The following is a 22,142-nucleotide window of genomic DNA, read 5'->3' on the forward strand; positions in this document are numbered from 1 at the left end:
GTAAACAGTTGCAGAAAAAAGACATGGCATGATTTATGTCAGGACAAGCACTTTAAGGGTAAATGGCTGAATAAAAGTTGCATACTGCACAGAGTAGATTTTCATGTGCATGACTTTAAACTACCAGTAGGAGTTCTTGCACAGCACTGGTATCCAAGTCCACAAATTCATAAAAACTGTGTGCGATTCATGCACCTTGCAGCATCTCTGAAGATTGTCATTGCATTCATTTATAAAAATCTAAAGTCCACAAAAATAGTAAAAGCATCTTAACTTTCTCTTCTATTCTTGCACAGTGAGTGAAATTACCTGTCTGCTTTTACATTCTATTTTCAATTCTTTGTCACCCTTTTAAAAACTTGCCAGGGTGCTTTCACTTCTCAGATTTCATATTAAAATGATAAGAAAATTACAAACTGTATCTATGGATGAGTATCCCTCATTAAAAATGCCTTCCAAGCATCCCAGGAACATTTTACAGAATCAGCGCTTAACTGTCCCTATATGTATAAATTTATATTGATAACCTTTGAATCTCACGTGCACTAGTCCATGCATCCATACCTCATTTTTCTCCCAGCAATTACCAACTGTGCAATGTTGATTTTTACAAGGACAAACCTTTACTTAGTGTAACTTCAATAAGCAGCAACCTGGATGCCATTTATATTCATGATTCGACTTAAATAATACTGTGATTTGTCTTTAAAACAGCTTTCACTGTAGCTATCTTTTCTTGAAGAACAAACTTTTGAAGTCTCTTAACATATAAGAAGGACAGCATGTTTGACACTATCAACTTAACTTTGAAAATGAACTGTTATCCTTCTAAGGCACTGCACTGCATAAAAATCACTGAGTGAAAAAGGTAATCCCTCTCCTCTCTCTCTGAATGTACAGATGCAAAGATAACATACTAACTAATATCATGGATACAGAACAATTGTGGAAAGAGATCAAGATGTTAAAGATAAATAAACATAAATAAAACTAAATAAAACTGGAAATGTGTAAAATTTGTACATGGATAATGCACTGTACAACATATTTTATATAATTTATCAATTTGTATCCATAAGATTTTATGACAGACAGAAGGGCAACTAAGATTTCATATAATTATTGCCTCATAAATATGGTACCCACCAGCAAACTTAATGCAGAAAAAATACCTGTACAGGGAATGATTTAGGCTCTTCCCTCATAGGTTCACAATCATTGAAAAAGTATATAATAATGTATCCCACAACAGCTGTGAAACCTGCTACTATCATGGCCTCTACAACCTTAGTCCAGGGACGATATACATATCTGAAATCATCAAAATAAAAGAGCAAGTTCATATACAATATTCACTGTAATGCCCACTCTGGTGCTTAGCAAATTCTCATTTTGATAAATTCATTTATTTCAAGCTATTGCAGGATTATAATAATGGTCTAGGCAGAAGCACGTGGGTTGAGAGCATTCAAAACATCCTATCAGAAGCTAGGTTTCAATTTACTTGGGTTAATCAAAACATTCCCAACAAAATTTAAGGAAAGACTTCATGAATTTCGAATTTTTAAAACAGAACTAAAATTAGAACATTATCTGTTAAAAGGGAAGATGATGAATGAATGGATGTGGAGGCATTCCCCCCAATCTGCTGGGGTGGTCTAGTCACCCCCAGTCCCCAATTGGTAATGTTACTATAACTCATCAGAGGGATTTGTTCTGCTTGATTCATTTGTTCAACTGATCTACAGTTATTCATTAACATTTGATTTATACTGTAAATCTACCAATAAACATTATCTACATTTTGATTCCTACCATCATATCAATGTAAAAAATATGGTCAATTTAGTAAATTATTCAGAATTAGATAATCTGTACTAAACAATCAGTCTTTGAGAAACATGTTTCCAATTTCATTCAATTCATTGAAAGAAGTGGCTATCCAACTACAATTTTAACAGAAGCTTTTCACAAAGCAAGCTGGATGGATTGTTTACAACTACTGAAACCAATTCAAAAAGTTTCAAAAAACAGCACTGTAATACTATGAGAAAGATTTATATTTTCTCAAACAAGCAATTAAAGCTCTGGCCAATTGTCAAATTGAGTCTAACAGAGTTTTTAAAAAATCAACTGATGTTTGCTCAGAGGATAGGTATTAAACTTAGTAACCAACTAGTAAGATCAAAGTTTTCTGGCAAACATCTAGGCCTGATGGGTAAAACATTCACAAATAAAGTATTAGATTGTGAGACAATTAATTGCAGTTCTACAAGGAAATGGATCAATCTAAAATCTTCAGAACCACATTAAGGAACCTCAAATATAAATCAAAACATTGTACCCCAAGTAAAGTCATTTATTTACTCACCTGTATTAAATATAGCTAACAAATATGGAGGTGGGGCTCAAAAGGAAATCAAAATGAGAGTAAAAAACACTTGAACAATATCCATAATCATAAAGATTCCCCGGTGTCTAAGCATTTTAATCTATCTGCCTACAGCAATGACTGTGTTAAGAATCAGATAATAGGAATTATTATATCTGACCCAGAGTTCTCTAGTAGCACTTTTTAAAGGAAAGAGATATACCAATTACATTCTATAACAGCCCATCTGGATTAACATCTCTGTTTATATGGGAGTCCAATCATTTATAATTTCAATATTTGTTAAAAGACCTATCAAAAACATATAAGACAAATATAATAAAGTTTCAAACATGTAATCACTGTTTACCAATAGAGAAGGGAAGATGGGAAAATGTGCCTAGATATGAAAGACTGTACACTTTGCATGCAAAACTGTGTGAGTGATGAATTTCATTATTTCCTTGAATGTAGCTATTTCAGAGAACAAAAAAAATCAAAAACAAATACTACCCAAACATTTCAATATGAGACCAAATGTACCAAAGTTTAAAGAACTATTGTGTTCTGATTAGTGTTTTAAGAAATCTATCTAAAATGATTGGTATTATTTTATCAAAATTTCTTTCAATTCAAATCCTCCTTACTTGATGTGTTTATTGTTCTTTCCATTTATTTAAAGGAAAGTAATACATTTACTAGTGATTCATTTGTTTTTATATAGTAATTTATAACCTGTCTTTCCAAATATATCAATATCTACACAATTAAGTTTCAACTTGATCTTATTCCACTGAAGTAATGATTGTAAAAATTGAACATCAATCTGAGTTAAACTGCAATTAATGTGAAACATTCTATCGTCCATGCTGATGTATAAGCATGCAAAGTGAGATACTAATATTTTACTTTGTATGTTGCCTAATGTAACATAAATGTGATAAAGAATTTTTCAATTGTCAATTTGTCAATAAATTCCACGAAGTTAAAGCTCATTATAAATGTCATGAACAGTTTTCCCATCTTGTGCATATACATACCATGTTGAGAGCTTTCCACTTTGGTTGTTTCTTCATTTTGCCCGCAATACAACATGTATAACATTCTTTTTGAGACTGATTTAACCAGCAAGGTCAAAAAGTAATGAGACAACAGGCATGCGTGGTGGTAGGTTCCAAGAAAATCATTGCTAAGGCAGATTTTAGCAGCTGTTTCCCTCTTACAAAGTATACCAGGAATGAGCAAGGTGCATTTAAAATGGACCATTTTTTGGTGAGCCCAACAAAAAGCAGTGTGTATGCTAATTAAAGCATGTGATATTATATACATAGTAGCATTACCTTACACAAGTCATGATGATGGTATTGCAAATCATAGCTTTTTTGAGTACCATATATAACTGCTTGTAAGTCAAGTCAAATTGCTTTCAACAAAGATCCAGATTAGTCATAGTATAATGTGCTGATTATTCCTAACAAACTGCACAGACCCAGATCTGCTGGCCTGGCACATTATGAGTCTGTGCAGTTGCAATTCGACTTGACTTATAAGTGAGTATATATGGATTTTGATTTTGATTTTTTTTTAAACATAGCTTTAACAACTGGAGCAGTAAGTGAGTATATATGGTATTCAAGATAAACAAGAAGTAACTGAATCTGCCCAAATATTACTGGTATTCAAGGCAAAGGCTATGGTGCAATATAAAGCACAGTATATTTTATTTATCCTTCATTTTGCGAATATGATGAATTAAATTTGCAAACATTTCATGAATCTAAATTTACAGAATATTAACTGTCTTTCACAGAATGAACATCCTTTTTAAATATAACCCCATAACCTCTTTTGGATTTGATATGCAATAGAACCCATTATCAACCTGTGAGGAAGCAGTAACACATCTTCCAAAAGTATATGATTTATGTCTGTTTCTCTTCTTTATAACAAAATTCTCTATTAAAAAACTCTTAATTCTTTAGAAGTTAAAATGGTTATGAAGTCCATGAACACCAATGCCATTCAAATACAAATTCTGCTTGCTTACAATGCATTCTGAGTATGAAACATATGCATCAAAAACAAATCGTAACACTTTAGAAGACCTCTATTTCTCTGCATAAAATTATTTATTTATAGCAAACTATTGGTGCATTTGCGGCAACTGGGATATAACACTCACCGTTGCCGAAACATAGTCAGACAGTAGTTAACTTGGTTAAACAGTGCTCCTAATAAACCACCTGAAAAATAAATTCAGATCGTATTTAAGTACACAATATATAGGTATCTGAAATTAAATCTATGCCCAATTATCAGTGCTGTTTATTTCATTATGCCTTGAACATCATTTCACAAGTCAATGGAATATTTCAATATTAAACTGTAAAATTTGGAAAATAACTGCACATATATAGCTCATATTGATCTTTTGGAGTTTTTGTAACAAAAAACAAGTAAAAAAACCCAAAGGTATAAATAAACCAAAAATCAGATACTTAAAATTAGTTATTTTGACAATTACTCTGTTCATAACAAAATGATAAGTGCAACCATGTATGTAGGTTGTTCTCATTTTTGCCTCTTGCTGCCTTCTCTATTTCCATTTTTTTATTCAATTATCTACATGCACTAACCTACAGCCAAAATTTTAATTAATTGTCTTTATGAACAAACCAACAGCAGTAATTTTAATCAATTATTCTTACTTACTACCCTATGATAGTAATTTTAATCAATTGTCTTTATGCACAAACCTATAGCAGTGACATTAATCAATTATCCTTGTTTACTACCCTACAGCAGTAATTTTAATCAATTATCCTAATGTACTACCCTATTGTATGAGCTTTACTATCTTTCCTTATTTACTAACCTACAGCAGGAGTTTTTAATCAACTATCCCTATGTAATACCCAATATACCTCTCCCTCGATAACTTGTGCACATCGGGGTCCAAAAACATAGACCGCACTATAAGCAAGGGCACGAGTTTCCAAGGGACCTCCAAAATATCCGCTAGACATCCAGAGAAATGTGGGGTTGGGGAGGGGGAAACTGGGCTGTTTAATGACTGAATCCTTGTTTTACAATTGCGTCGAGAATAATTGTCAAGAAAGCTCTTTTTACGATGTCAGAAGTTGTTCGTCATTCTGTATAAATTATATTTATTTTTAAATGTCCAACATCTGAAAGATTGATAACATATTTCCAACTGGTTTCAACAACCAACATGGTGCACAAAAATATTTGTGTATTATGTCACAGCTTTTTGTTTTGTTGATTAGTCTGATTCCAGGAGTGTTAAGGATAGTACTTTAAGAAAAGAGGATCTTCCTAGGCTGGAAGCCAGACTAACTAAACCAAACAAGATTTCTTTTTATCAAAAAAATGTAACATTTCATAAGACCATCGTCTATGTTGAAACCCATTTTTTTAATTGCTCAATTAGTAAGATATTGATGCCATGATTTCACTGCAAGTAACAGTGAAACTTCTTCTCATCCTTTGAGGATATCTCTACGTGCGAATTCAGGAATTCTCTGAAACTAGTTTTTTTTGTTTTCCCTACAATTTTCCGTATCTGTGAAACAAAGCCCCATTTTACGAAGTATTCATTTCGCTTGGTTGAATTACTATCTTTAATCAGTTATGAAATCCATGAATATGGACACTCACAAAAATTAGTGAAACCACAATATTAATGTAAATAAGCAAGTAAATATAAATTATGCAACTTCAATGTTCATATACATTGTGACTTAGAAGAAGACGCACAAAAACTAGGTCAACAGCATGCTATTGCACACCTCTCTGTACTTTAAAGTAATCCCACTAAGGATAAGACCTGACCTTAGGGCCAATGTTGCGACGCTGAAAATTTGTCTCTTCATTTATATTTGTTTATAAGGTAGGGATGTATATGTTTTCCAACTTATGACCCAGGGGTAAATCCACCAAATCCTGGGGCATGACCCAAGGTTTATACATGTCTGGTTTCATCTCCTCATGTCCTTCAAACCTATACATGGTTATAGTGAGGGGACCTCCATAGTTTGCAAGTTTTGGCCATGGACAAATTCCCTACTACAGGGTCTGTATTGGACATACACTTTGATTTCATCTCTTCTTGTCCTTACAACCTATACGTGGTAAAAGTGTGAATCTCAACAAATTCCAAATGATGACCTGAAGCAGCATTCACCCATCACCTCTACGTCCAAGGGTGTAATGTAATAGCCTTGACAATGACATACATTAACTTTCAGATCCTTATGATAACTTTTTAAAAAAAGTCCCTCAAAGAGAATTATGCTCTACTGACTGAAAAGATTTTCCAGGAATCCAACATAAGACCATTTCTTCTTTTTAACTCCCAAGTGTTCAAACCATCTCAAATATTCTTGAGCAATAATATGATTTTTAAGACATATATAAGATCAGCTTCAATTCCATTTCCGACTGACACTGGTGAAAATGCTTTGTTGATATAACAATCCATTCAGGAAGAATAGTAATAATCAAAGTTGTTAAGAGAGATGACATGACAGCCATACTGGATGTAAGATGGGCACCATTTTCATTTAGAATCGACAAAATGAAGTCTTTTGCTGAAAATCCCATTTCAATATGATCGTTCATTCAGGGCAGCAGTGACAAGAAGATATTCAAAATAGTTAGAGGCCATATTGGATGTTAGATTGCAATTTCACTTAGGCCCAGCTAAATATAATAAAAATTATTTTGGTGATAAGCTCAAGTCAGTATGACCCTCCGTCTAGAGGAAATAGCAATAATATTTTCAAAATGATCATTATGTTTAGCTGATGGGTATTTTATTCATACATGTGCAAAGAGCAGCAGCATTGTGTTCATTAATGACCAACTAAACATCATAAGAGGTTTTCACATTAGACCCCACACAATATGCATTTCCAATAGCATTGGTTTTAAATTTAGGGCAAATAGGTTAATTTTTTAAAAAAACATCATGTATATTATAATGATTATTATATATAATGTACTAAGTGCTTTAAGTACTGGGCAAAACCAGCTCAATTAGATGCACAAATCAATTTTGGGATTTTTAAAATTTTTATTGTTTTAAACTGAGGGTGTGGGAGGGAGTGCTACAATCAGCAATGAAAAACAGGGACAGCCGGCTGACCAGAAACATTTTCTTTTTTGTAGTAAAAGTCCAAGTTAATAAGATTTTTCATTCAGAAAAAATGTGATGACATGTTTTTAAAGATGGCTGTCATAGCAGCCATATTGGATGTCAAACTGGCACTTTTTCATTTAGAATCAACTAGAAATAAGAAGTCATTCGGTGAAAAATTCAATCATCTCAATAACCAATTATCCAAACAAAATTATGTCCCTATTTAATTTTGGATTACTGATGTTTACTGTATATAAAAGATGACAGAATAAGGGCAAATGAGGAAAGAATTAAAATTTCAATGATTAACAGTCAGCTTAGAAGCAAAAACGAAATGTTAACTAATTTATAAATGAAAAGAATATAAGGTATCATATGCAAAAGAATATGTGTATTAGCAGACTTACCTATCAAACCCATTATGATGAAAATAGGGATTTCTATTCCTGAATAAGTTGTGGTCTACAAATATAAAAACAGAATAGCAAATGATAGTAACAATGGTGGTAATGATGTCAGTAGCATTAGTAGCCAAAGAAAAAGGACAAAGAAGAATAATCTTGTGGAAAATTTTGCAATATGTGCAAATGGGTAATGAGTTGTTAATTTAAATTATTCTCTCAAAAGGACTGATGAAAAGAATTTGTAAGAATTGATGACAAGCATGTTTCACCTTTTAATCTTTTAACTGCTGCATACTGAATCTGCTATGGTCAACATTATGAAATCCAGGATTAACTAGACCCCAGATAAAAACCATACCAAGTTTTGGAAAGGAGTAGTAATAATATACAACTACTTATGGATGACAGATGATAGACAACAGATGCAGCTACACTGCATATGCTCTTCTGGTCTTTGACCAGTTGAGCCAATAATCCATATAGAATGACCTGTAGTGTTAACAATCTAGCTAAAATGACATGCAGAGTCAACAATCTATCTAAAACAACATGTAGAGTTAACAATCTATCTAAAACAACATGCAGAGTTAACAATCTATCTAAAACATCATGCATGGTTAACAATCTATCTAAAATGACATGCAGAGTTAACAATCTATCTAAAACAACATGCAGAGTTAACAATCTATCTAAAATGACATGCAGAGTTAACAATCTATCTAAAACAACATGCATGGTTAACAATCTATCTAAAATGACATGAAGAGTTAACAATCTATCTAAAAAGACATGCAGAGCCAACAATTTATCTAAAACAACATGCAGAGTTAACAATCTATCTAAAATGACATGCAGAGTTAACAATCTATCTCAAACAACATGCAGGGTTAACAATCTATCTAAAACAACATGCAAAGTCAATAATTTATCTAAAACAACATGCAGAGTTAACAATCTATCTAAAATGACATGCAGAGTTAACAATCTATCTAAAACAACATGCAGAGTTAACAATCTATCTAAAACAACATGCATGGTTAACAATCTATCTAAAATGGCATGCAGAGTTAACAATCTATCTCAAACAACATGCAGAGTTAACAATCTATCTCAAACAACATGCAGGGTTAACAATCTATCTCAAACAACATGCAGAGTTAACAATCTATCTAAAACAACATGCATGGTTAACAATCTATCTCAAACAACATGCAGAGTTAACAATCTATCTCAAACAATATGCAGAGTCAACAATCTATCTCAAACTATATGCAGAGTCAACAATTTATCTAAAATGACATGCAGAGTTAACAATCTATCTAAAACAACATGCAGAGTTATCAATCTATCTAAAACAACATACAGAGTTAACAATCTATCTAAAGCAACATGCAGAGTTAACAATCTATCTAAAATGACATGCAGAGTTAACAATCTATCTCAAACAACATACAGAGTTCAGAGTTAACAATCTCTCTAAAACAACATGCAGAGTTAACAATCTATCTCAAACAACATGCAGAGTCAACAATCTATCTAAAATGACATGCAGAGTTAACAATCTATCTAAAACAACATGCAGAGTTAACAATCAATCTAAAACAACATACAGAGTTAACAATCTATCTAAAACAATATGCAGAGTCAACAATCTATCTAAAATGACATGCAGAGTTAACAATCTATCTAAAACAACATGCAGAGTTAACAATCTATCTAAAATGACATGCAGAGTTAACAATCTATCTCAAACAACATGCAGAGTTAACAATCAATCTAAAATGACATGCAGAGTTAACAATCTATCTCAAACAACATGCAGAGTTAACAATCTATCTCAAACAACATGCAGGGTTAACAATCTATCTCAAACAACATGCAGAGTTAACAATCTATCTAAAACAACATGCATGGTTAACAATCTATCTCAAACAACATGCAGAGTTAACAATCTATCTCAAACAACATGCAGAGTTAACAATCTATCTCAAACAATATGCAGAGTCAACAATCTATCTAAAATGACATGCAGAGTTAACAATCTATCTAAAACAACATGCAGAGTTAACAATCTATCTAAAACAACATACAGAGTTAACAATCTATCTAAAACAACATGCAGAGTTAACAATCTATCTCAAACAACATGCAGAGTCAACAATCTATCTAAAATGACATTCAGAGGTAACAATCTATCTAAAACAACATGCAGAGTTAACAATCTATCTAAAACAACATACAGAGTTAACAATCTATCTAAAACAATATGCAGTCAACAATCTATCTAAAATGACATGCAGAGTTAACAATCTATCTAAAACAACATGCAGAGTTAACAATCTATCTAAAATGACATGCAGAGTTAACAATCTATCTCAAACAACATGCAGAGTTAACAATCTATCTAAAATGACATGCAGAGTTAACAATCTCTCTAAAACAACATGCAGAGTTAACAATCTATCTCAAACAACATGCAGGGTTAACAATCTATCTCAAACAACATGCAGAGTTAACAATCTATCTAAAACAACACGCATGGTTAACAATCTATCTAAAATGACATGCAGAGTTAACAATCTATCTAAAACAACATGCAGAGTTAACAATCTATCTAAAACAATATGCAGAGTCAACAATCTATCTAAAATGACATGCAGAGTTAACAATCTATCTAAAATAACATGCAGAGTTAACAATCTATCTAAAACAACATGCAGAGTTAACAATCTATCTAAAACAACATGCAGAGTTAACAATCTATCTAAAACAATATGCAGAGTCAACAATCTATCTAAAATGACATGCAGAGTCAACAATCTGTCTCAAACAACATGCAGGGTTAACAATCTATCTCAAACAACATGCAGAGTTAACAATCTATCTAAAACAATATGCATGGTTAACAATCTATCTAAAATGACCTGCAGCATTAAAAATCTACCTAAAATGACTAGTAGTGTTAGCAATCAGCTAAAGTGCCAAATAGATTTATAATCTACCTAAAATGGCTATTAGTGTTAAATGTGACCAGTAGAGCTGTCAATAATGACTAGTAATGTTAACAATCTACCCAAAATGACAAATAGATTTACAATCTAACTAAAATGACAAGTAAAGTTAACAATCTACCTAAACTGACCAGTAGAGTTAACAATCCACCTAAACTGACCAATAATGTTATAGTACCTAAATTGACCAGAAGAATTAACAATCTTCCTAAAATGATCAGTAGTGTTAACAGCCTAGCAGTTGTATTACCAATCTATCTAAAATGATCAGTAGAGTTAATAAAAATGACAAGTAATGTTAACAATCTATCTAAACTTTACATACTGATTAGATCATTCATTTGCCTTTCATGAGTTTTATTAAAGTGAGCACTGCAAATCTTTTTAAACAAATTCACTTCACAAATCTAAATTAGCATACCACAAATCTGACTAGGTTATGAGTGAAGAGTGAAACAATACACTTGTGCTGCATATCGATATGATTCACGACACAAAACCTATGTTATGATACATTATTGATACAAGTAAGAACTTAATGGTCTTTTCATCTTTCGACAGTCTGTCAGTGGTAGGTGGTGCCCTTTTGTGTATGTTGACATAATGGTTGTATTTCCAGTATGCAGATTACCGACAGACATACATATACTTTGCATCTATTTGTATGCCATTTCTCCTCCATGACAAGACAACAAAAAGCTTTTAAACAGACTACTACCTGTTAGTTGCCAGCCATTTTATTTAACATTTTAGGCCATTTAAGGCTGATCCATTTGATCAGATGCGGGACTCAATTTAGCCACAATGCCCTTTGTTTTGCACTGTATGAATGCTTTAAAAGTATCTTATTACCAATTTCATATCTTGCTTAAAACCTGAAAGACATTATGGTGTTATTTTTAAAACATAAGAAATAATGCAAATTCCTCATGCAAAGAAAATCTCATCTTGAACAAGTCTGGGTGTGGGATTGGGAATACCATCAACATCTATCACACTGTACTTCCTGCAGATGCAAAAAACTGCTGCAGTCAAAGGTACTTGTTTTTGTTAGTGAAGAAGAAAAACTAGTCACAACACCCACTCCAATTCTATATAAAAAAAAAATGTATGCAAGGTGACAAACTTGTGCAGTTATGAAATCTGCTGCCTTGCTGATTCTGTGCTAATCTCGTTGGCATGTTCAGTCACGTATTAAATATCTCAACATAAAGAGACATTCCAAACTTGTTCCCATGTATGATTTAAACAAAAATGCTGACAGGATTTTATCTAAAGGGAAGCTCCCTCCTTGTCAACAAACTAAGAAGGGGAAGGAGGAATATTTACCAAACACTTCAATAGTCATCTCCCTTTATTCTAGCTCCAATCATTAAAAGATGTCACCATTAATCTGTTGATTCCTTCTGAGCATTATCTGTTCCTTCTGTGTGTATAAATATTGTTATTTTCTGAAAGCTTTCCTTTCAGTCTTCTGTCTGAAGGGGCATATATATAGCTAGCTTAGCTTGAATATGTTGGGAAACTGTTCTTTATGGTTGTTATGTACAATTTTCCAGAGCTCAGAGGTATTATCTTTTGGATACTTCTGTTCCAAAAATAAGATTTTTTCAAAGAAATAAGCTCTGCCAATGTTTCACTCTCTTCAATCAGTGCTTTACTGATAATTATGCCAAATTTGTCATCTCTTTTATAATGCTGTATTAGGTTTTTTTAAAGACCATCAATGCTTGTTCAGACAGAGCTATTTGATCAAATAAATACCTTTACTTATTTTCATTCTTTTCCCATCCTTATTTATTCAGTTTATCTTGACTCTGATTGGGTTATATTATATAGTTTTGTAGTTCATGATCTTGCAGGGTTAAACTGTTTGATAAAAGAAATGAAAATTCCATTCTACTTTTTATATTGTCTATATTACAATTAGGCTACGTATTCTGCATTTTCTACATTTAATTTTGAAATAATTCTAAAAGGGAGATTGAAAGGTATGCTATCTATTTCTGTCCCTCCAACATGAGCATCAGACTTGTATTTAACATCATTTAGGTCATCAAAATAAAACAATCTGATACATTTTATACTTTTAAAAATTGTTGACACTATAATTATCATCATCCAGTAGTTGCCGAATGAAATTGTCATTGAAGATGAACGACACTGCGAATCAGCCATAGTTCCAGGCTATAATATACCAATCACACTTAGTTTAACAACCATGCACGTTAAGCTGAAGAATTCTGAGGTGTAAATAGTTGCCTACCTGAAAAACAGATATTGCTACTAGCACTATGAAATGTCTCCTGGTGGGACTAATGTTGCAAAAAGTACATTTTCATATCTAATTAACTAATTTGCATGAGTTCTCACACATCACTGCTCTCCAAGAGCATTATATTTGTATAAATTTTGCATGATTCATGCACCCAGCATCATCTTGGTTTAAGTACTTTACAGATCAATTAAAGACCACTTTTGCACAAAGTTTATCTGATGCTGTGATGCAGTGAATAAGCTACATTTAGTTCTGATTGGTGGTTAATGTTTACCCTGGGCTGGAACAAACAATCACCACCAATGAGAATTCAATGAAACATGTTTCACTGTATAACACTGATAGTGCAGCAAAAATTTTACCAAAGTAGATAAGATACAAATCAATAAAGAAATTGTGTAAAAATAGCTATTAAATGATGAGTAAAGTACTTTATTACAAATGTGGAACACATCTGGAATTCCTCCTTTATGAGGAACAGTGTGTGTGTGATTTGGATTTTTAATGTTACTTTAACAATTATTCGGTCATATTGCTATGATGTCGACAGTGTGGCAATTCATTTTGATGTCCAGCAATGGGGCATCATGCCGCAGACACGTAGCATGATGTCCCACCCAGTCACATTATCCTGACAGCAGGCCAACAGTCCTAGCAGTAACCTTTTAATGCTGAGTGCCAAGAGAGGCAGCTGCTAGTACCAATTTTTTATGCCTTTGGTATGACTTGACCGGGGTTTGAACCTGCAACCTCCTGCATCCAAGGCGGATGCTCTAACAACTAGGCCACCGGAGCAGTCTTATGAGGAACATGCTCTTGAGATAAAATAATCAGCATGGAATTGGTGGTGGAAGGGGTAAGATTATAGACAACATCCCACGTCACATTGTGTTAACTTGTAGAGGGCAAGTAAGTGTTGTTAATAGTCTTTTTTGTTCTCATTAAACAAATGAGTGCCTGCAACTGCTGTCTCAGATGAATTCTCAATTTAAATAATAACAAGGCAAATGACTAATAATTCCTGACAACTGCTGTCTCAGATGAATTCTCAATTTAAAGAATAACAAGGCAAATGACTAATAATTCCTGACAACTGCTGAAGATTAAAATAACTTGCTTAACATAAGTATCATTTTGTGTCAATTCTCCACCTCTAGTATTGGTATTTTTATCAGTAAATTGATATGTTGATGAATTGTTTACCCCATCTAGGTTAGCAACATTATAGTACAATGAGTGTTCACCATAAACATTACTTATTCAGTAATAATAAACATACTGTAGTATTCACCATAAAAACTATTGCAACTTATTCAGTGGCATAGAGTAAAAATGATTTGCCAAATGCCTCAAAAAAATCTGAAAGTTTTTAAAAATTCATAGGAATATTGTGCTTTTGAAAATTTTGCTATTGACACTAAAATGCTGTAAATACTTACATTAAATTTTCCAAAGTTAAACAGACCAGGTGAGGAAAGGTCCATAGCACGTCCATTTCTGTAACTGGCTATGACGTTAAGGGTTAATGTTGACAACATGGAGGCAAAAAACTGCAATTCAAAAGACAAGTTTTTCAAATCATAAGACTTTCCCACCTTTGATTGCTGAAAATGTTGTTAGTGATTTATTAAAATAGGGCCTATCTCCTAAGAAACCATAGTAAAACTTGATTTAAGCAGACAGTCAAGCAATGAACTCTTGATATAAACTATAGGCATGCACTGGCTGATTCAAAACCAAATTAATATATCACAATACAACTGGTACTACAAAACATCTGTCTGTTGATTCCTTTGTTTGTCAAAACTAGACATCATATTTGGGCAGGTACAAAGATAAGGGGCAAGTAGAAAATAAGGCAATAGAACCAATCATATTCTAAGAAACATGACTGCATGATTGCAAATCACCTGAAAAATGCACCTTGCACATTCATGACTGATTTATAGTTATAAAAGTGACAGTTTTCAGAGTCATCTTATTAAGGATATTGCAATACCTCAACCGCATGAAAGAATAATTAATTTTTTCCCAATTTTTCCCTATGATTTGCAACAATCTGATTGGCCAAGTCCTTATAAATTTATTTGGTTCACAACTATATGAACTACAAACAAGAGACCCTTGAATGGAATTATGCTCCACTGGGTAAAAAGAGATTATCAGGATTCCAAGATCTAAGCTACTTGGGAATGGTACTCACAATTCTCCAGGTAAGAGCTTGATTCCAAAAACTTGCCCCTTCTTCCAAACTGAATAGGACTCCCCCTACTGGAGAACCAAAGGCAGCTGCCACTCCTGCTGCAGCACCTCCAGATACAAAGTCGCGCTTCTCTGTGTCAGTTCTGAAGTACTCAAATATCTGGAAAAAATATAACATTCACTCAGTACAAAAACACTGAATATTTCTCCACTGGGTTTTTAAAACTGTGATCTACCCTTTGTCAAAAATAGAAGGTAAAATGTGGAAATCAGTTGGTGAACAAAATGTTATCATGGATACAGTGACTACTTTCACACTTAATGGGATATATAATTAAACATAAAATTATTCTCTTTATATAATGCCACAAATTAGGTAAAATTAACATCTATGTCTACTTTACCAGTACCTTACCTCAACTTACCCTAGTGAATTTTAATAATTGGTATGTGTTTTGCCACTCAAATAAAAATATTTAAAAATAAAATAAACAAGTGACCCTCAAAGGGACTGATGCTGTATTGAAAAGAATCTCAGTTAGTCTAGGATAGGTCTGTTTCTACCCTTTTATTCTCAACAACTGATGAGCACTGAAACCATCTCAGATATTCTTAAGAAACACCAACAAACCAAATTTGGTAACAAAATATTTTCTTACATATTCATACCTTGCTAAGAAGACAAATATAAAATCTTTTATTGACAAATACAAAATCTTTTAGTGAAAACCCCATAATGCAATGGTCATCCATTGATGGCAAGAGTATAAACAAACTTTAAAAGATAACTACCCCATTTTGGTGGTCAGTTGTTATGGGGTTTAACACCATATTTCAGCACACAATATGCTACACATGGTGGCCAGTATTAATGATGGAGGAAGAACCCGGGAAAACCCCGGACCCACGAGAAGCTACTGGTAAGCTTTCTCACATACCCATGTTAGCTGAATCCTAGACTCGAACCCAAACAGACAGAGGTTAGATGGCAGTGATCTATAACGGAGAGCGCTTTAGACCATTCGTGGTCCCTCTTTTGGCGGTCAGATAGGCACCATTTTCATTTCGGATCAACTACATATTATAATAAGTCTTTTAGTGAGACCAATGTTGACAAGTTTAGAAGTTAAAACATTTTCATAATGGCCACTGTTGGCACTCATGTTGTGTGTTGTCTAATCCGCATCATTTTCATTTACGTCTAAGTCACCATCATAAAAACTCTTTAAGTGAAAACTCAGTGCCATTATGGTCACCTGTTTATGAGAAGTAGTAATAATAATAATAATAATAATAATAATTTAAAGTATTTATTCCTTTATTTTCATAGAGTGACTGAATTAGTGATAACAAGAATTTCAAGGCAGCCATGTTGGAGGTCAGATCAGCAACATTTTGTTTTAGGAACAACCAGTCAAACTAAAAAGTCTTTTAGTAAAAAGTCCATGCTGATAATGACCATTCAATCTGGAGAAGTAGCAACAACAAGACTTGCAAGACTGCTGTCATGGTGGCCATGCTGGATTTGAGATTGGCACTATTTTCATCAGGACCAAGCAGACATCATAAAAAGTCTTCTAGTCAAAACCCATCATCAATATGACCATACAGTCATAAGGAGTAGCTATTACAAAAGTAAGTGGCTATATTGGATACCAGCTCAGCACCATTTTCATTCAGAACCAACTGGACATCATAAAAAAATAAGTCTTTTGTAAAAACCAAATGCGGAATTGACCATCCATTTTCAAGTGGTGACAACATGGTTTTCAAGACACCCACTGTGGTGGTCATACTGGATATCTGAGGATTTATTCCAGACTTTTATTGGTCCAGAAGGCAAATGGCACTCTGGACTGTCATCAACCTAAGAGCCCTCAATCAGTTCATTCATGCTCCTTGGTTCTCAACGTATAAAAATAATTTTTCGAGTGTTTGCAATATAAATATCAGTATAAAAGTAACTTCTTTGCAGTTTGGCAATATAAATATCTATAGAGAAGTAATTTTTTGTAGTTTGGCAATATAAATATCTGTAGAGAAGTAATTTTTTGTTGTTTGGCAATATAAATATCTGTAGAGAAGTAATGTTTTGTTGTTTGGCAATATAAATATCTGTAGAAAAGTAATATTTTTTAGTCTGGCAATATAAATATCTGTAGAGAAGTAATTTTGTGTAGCTTGGCAATATAAATATCTGTAGAGAAGTAATTTTGTGTAGCTTGGCAATATAAATATCTGTAGAGAAGTAATTTTATGTAGTTTGGCAACATAAATATCTGTAGAGAAGTAATTTTGTGTAGCCTGGCAATATAAATATCTGTAGAGAAGTAATTTTTGTAGTTTGGCAATATAAATATCTGTAGAGAAGTAATTTTTTGTAGTTTGGTGATATAAATATCTGTAGAAAAAGTAATTTTTTTGTAGTTTGGCAATATAAATATCTGTAAAGAAGTAATTTTATGTAGTTTGGCAATATAAATATCTGTAGAAAAGTAATTTCATTGTAGTTTAGCAAAATAAATATTTGTAGAAAAGTAATTTCATTGTAGTTTAGCAATATAAATATCTGTAGAAGTATTTTTTGTAATTTGGCAATATAAATATCTTTAGAGAAGTAATTTTGTGTAGTTTGGCAATGTAAATATATGCAGAGAAGTAATTTGTTCTAGTTTGGCAATATAATTATCTGTAGAGAAGTAATTTTTTGTAGTTTGGCAATATAAATATCTGTAGAGAAGTAATTTCTTTGCAGTCTGGCAATATAAATATCTGGGATTAAAGTACCTCAAAATTATACACTTTTAGCAACGATGTTTATTTTGCATAAAATTTTTTTAGGTTCTTTTAATTTTACACAGTTTAAGGACACAATACTGACATGTTCAAATTTAAAATAGATTAAGACCAAATCTGTTGTAGCATATACAGTAGTAGCATTTGTATCAAAAGATGTCATAAAGCAAAAATTCCATTTTATAAAACTGATATACAAATCAATAAATCAAACTGCAATCAAAAAACCACCCACCCATAAAGACCACATCTAACTGTTTCTCAAGGTGATAAATATACAAACATTTGACTGCAATTGTAACTAAAAGATTTAGACTATTAACAATAATACAATTGATATGATTGTTGCCTTTTATTTACAACCAAGAAAGATAGTAAATTATATAAAGTTACAGATTACAGATTTAAGTACTGCTGTGAACAATGGCAAGTTCTGAACCCTGCTCTAACATATTCCACTGATGTGCAAAATAAATTATGACCATGAATGATAAATAATTAAAACAGTGAAATGAAATTACAAGTATTTCTTACCTTCAGATTGAATTTGAAGGTGGTGGACCGCCCTTGTGAAATACCAGCAGCAATGACAGAACCAGAATGAATCATGGGTCCTTCCTGTATGGGAGACAATAACAAAAATACTATTGTATTTACAGGTTTACAACCTGCATCAAAATACAAGTAACACAGACCTGGATCTGCCATTTAAAAAACTTCTGACAGATCAGGGTCTAACCAGATTGGCAAACTTGTTATCAACTATGGATGATAGAACTAATTGTGCCAATGTTTCTGAAAATGGATTAGTTCATATCAATATAATCTGGGAAACAAATTATAGCAACAGAAGACTTCATTTTAATTTGTTTATAACACACATCTGAATTTTCCATAAAAAGATTATCACTGAATGTGTGTTTTGGCCACCACCCCCAGTTTAAAAAGATTGACTATTCATAAGTTCTCCAATGTGCACAAATGTCCTGCTGACAATCAATAACTGTGAATGAAGGATACCAAAAGGCCAATGAACATTAAGACTGCAAGCCACATGTAAACCCTGGACAACCACCTGTATAAGAGTTGTCAGAGCCCCAGATGAGCCTAAATAATAGGACTTGGCACCTAAGTAGATTTCACTTTATATAACTCATTCAAGTCCTGATCTTACAATTTTCTCTTTTTTCATCCGAGTGAAAATGTCACTTCAGAATGAAAAGTGCTATGCATGAAAATTTGTAAAAAAAAAAGTTTTGATTTTTGTAGAAATTGAAACTGACAAGGAGTACAAGGATGATAGTTTAAGGGAAAATCAGTCATTTCTGGTAATACACAGTCTACAAGTATTATCAAGGGTATTACACAAAAATGTTAAGTAGTCCTAAAAATTAAAGTGTTCGTTAAGCCTGCAGAAACATGGAACAATCACAGGGGCTGTCAGAGATAAAACCTACCCCTGTAAGGTATAACAAAATATGGTAAACTTTCTGTTAAGTGAAGCTGTCTCAGTTCAAATTTGGATACTGCCTAACTACCAGAGTAGGTCTTTCACTGAGGTAGGTACTTTATATCATACTGGATCTGTTTGATGATTTTTGCCACACTTTCAGTATTAGGACACCATATGTATTAAATACTTGGAAAATTTCTCATTAAAATGCACGAAATTTCACTGGAAATATATTCCCCCCCCCCATTTAACCATTACCTAACACATGATGTTGCTACATGATTAAAATTTTGTCAGCAATGATGACATGCATTCTAGGTACAAGTTGTGTTCTGAAATCTACCTACCTTTCCCACAACAAGGCCACCAGTCACAGCTGCTATCACCCCTATAACCTTCACAATTAGGGTTTTGAGCCGCACAACATGTGGCACCTTGACACCATTTAGGTAACACTTGATCAGCGGGATGCCACTTCCAGCTGCTACAGGCTGTTACAGTAAATATTAAAAGTTAGGTAATATACCATATATATTAGATCATAAGATGAGTCCAACTGCACAGACCCAGATCTGCCATCACATAATTCGCTGGCAGATCTGGGTCTGTGCAGTTTGTAAGGAGTAATCAATAGAACAAACAACACAGACCCTGATCTGCAGGTGCATTATGCTATGGCAGATCAGGATCTTTGTTGCTTGTAGTTTGACTCACCTTATAAGTGAGTACATACCACATAAAAGGCACAAAGGAGGCTTGGATACTGCTGCAGTAGTTTGATCACTAGTTTACGTGCAAAGGCTATGTTATCAGCCATTCGAAACTGGGGGTCTCTGGATTCTCTGTAATCTTTCATGCCAAAGACAGTTAACATCAATGCCTGTGTTGCCAAGAGTATGACCTATACTCACAAGTCAACTCAACTTCCAACAATATAGATCCCGGTCTGCACCAAGTACTCTAGGTTGGTAAAAGGCACAGCCAAGTTATTATGGACCAGCAGTAAGTCTGAGAGACTCTAAAAGTCATTATGAACCAACCAGTCTTCAGAATACTGGAGGAATGGGATTCCCAGTCACCTTAGGCTGATGGCACATACTCCCATTACTCAGATAAAAGCTCTGGCTGTAAAGGCTTGGCTGAACAGTGGAGCACAGAACTGTAAAACATCAAATTAAAATCACAATGACATTTCTCCCAGTCTCCATCATGAATGGCTTCTTCAGAAGAAACCTGTTTAAGGTACAAAAGTTGACAATAATCCAAGGATTTCCATATTTTTTATACCAGGAAAATACAGGAGTAGAAACCCTGAGACTGATCACATAACACCCTCTCTACTACAACCTTCTGCAAAAGGGAGTGCATTTCTTCCTCTAACCACATCAGATTCAACTGTTGGAACTGCTTGGGAGGTCCTTGCCAGAGGAAGATTTATCAGAATTGAACTGGAATCCTCTATTATAATAGAGGACCCAATCATCATAAATTTGGCTTAACCAACAATATGATTAAAATCAGAACTCCACTGTCCTATGTGAAGATCTGACAGTGACTGCTTTGGGGTCAGGTTCTGGTGACCTGTTTTATTTCTATAATCACTAATTATAACAATAATCACTGTCTTATATATTTGTGTTTGGGAGACTGAGCAGTAACATTGATGAGTATCAATGCGTACCATATTATCTGATTCACTTTCAGATGTCTGAAAGCTGCATTTCCACTGGCTAATTCAACGGTCACCAGAACAGGACCACTAAGTGGTCACTGTCACATCTTCATGTGTCACACCACCACCACCCTCCTATGGAAAGGGCAAAAAGACCAACAAACTCTCTCCATGGGCCTTTCCAATGAGCCCATCTACTGCAAGATGGATGAGATGGAGGTTATAATTGGGGTTACATCTTGGACTGGGGCTTCAAAGCTTTAAAGATCTTTGCTGTCAGCCCCAGAAGCAGTCAGGATGACCCCTCTTCATGGCTGGTTTAATGGGAAAGATGCAGATGCAAGAGACTGGTGTCTCGATCATTGAGGTCCTGGAAAACCATGGAGGGAATGAACACTCTGAAAAGGGACTCTGTCGCTAGAGAATCAGCCCAAAGAAAGTTTTAACAGTGCTCCAAAAATAAGAACTTTTAAGTATTAAGAGCAACATCCCTGCAGAGATGGAGCAGCTCTGCTGATGGTTCCATGATCACAGATAATGCATGCCTAGATGTTCTGGCAGCTGTCTCTGGCAAGCACTGTAATGCTGCTGGAGACAGAGATTCCTCTTTCAGCAGGCTGAAAGAGGCTGCTGAGAAAAGATATGCATGTGTGGCTATTGTGATCAGTGACCTTGCCTTAAGTGATATTGTCTCCAGTGTCTCAAATGAAAGGCAGGCTCATGACCCCAAGGAAATTCCCACTCATGATGCCCCAGCAGGCAGGGTTGTACACTCTGCAGCTAACTGCCAAGAC

The 22,142-nt window shown here is 33.8% G+C and overlaps 1 protein-coding gene across 3 annotated transcripts in view; it reads right to left on the reverse strand.

The window, feature by feature from the left end:
- The window catches only part of LOC149802677 (H(+)/Cl(-) exchange transporter 7-like), a 92,286-nt gene that overhangs the window by 45,506 nt on the left and 24,638 nt on the right, over positions 1–22,142 (reverse strand). For all 3 annotated transcript variants that reach the window (XM_089952051.1, XM_089952052.1, XM_089952050.1), the window contains 7 exons: positions 20,024–20,167; positions 18,758–18,841; positions 15,429–15,587; positions 14,665–14,775; positions 7,940–7,994; positions 4,554–4,614; positions 1,173–1,311 (listed from right to left, as the gene is read on the reverse strand). In XM_089952051.1, coding sequence (XP_089808177.1) covers positions 1,173–1,311; positions 4,554–4,614; positions 7,940–7,994; positions 14,665–14,775; positions 15,429–15,587; positions 18,758–18,841; positions 20,024–20,167 — 753 coding nt within the window. The remainder of the gene's footprint in view (positions 1–1,172; positions 1,312–4,553; positions 4,615–7,939; positions 7,995–14,664; positions 14,776–15,428; positions 15,588–18,757; positions 18,842–20,023; positions 20,168–22,142) is intronic.

Source organism: Sinohyriopsis cumingii, chromosome 3 (genome assembly GCF_028554795.1).
Source record: "Sinohyriopsis cumingii isolate HCF-2022 chromosome 3, ASM2855479v2, whole genome shotgun sequence".
NCBI classification, from domain to species: domain Eukaryota; kingdom Metazoa; phylum Mollusca; class Bivalvia; order Unionida; family Unionidae; genus Sinohyriopsis; species Sinohyriopsis cumingii.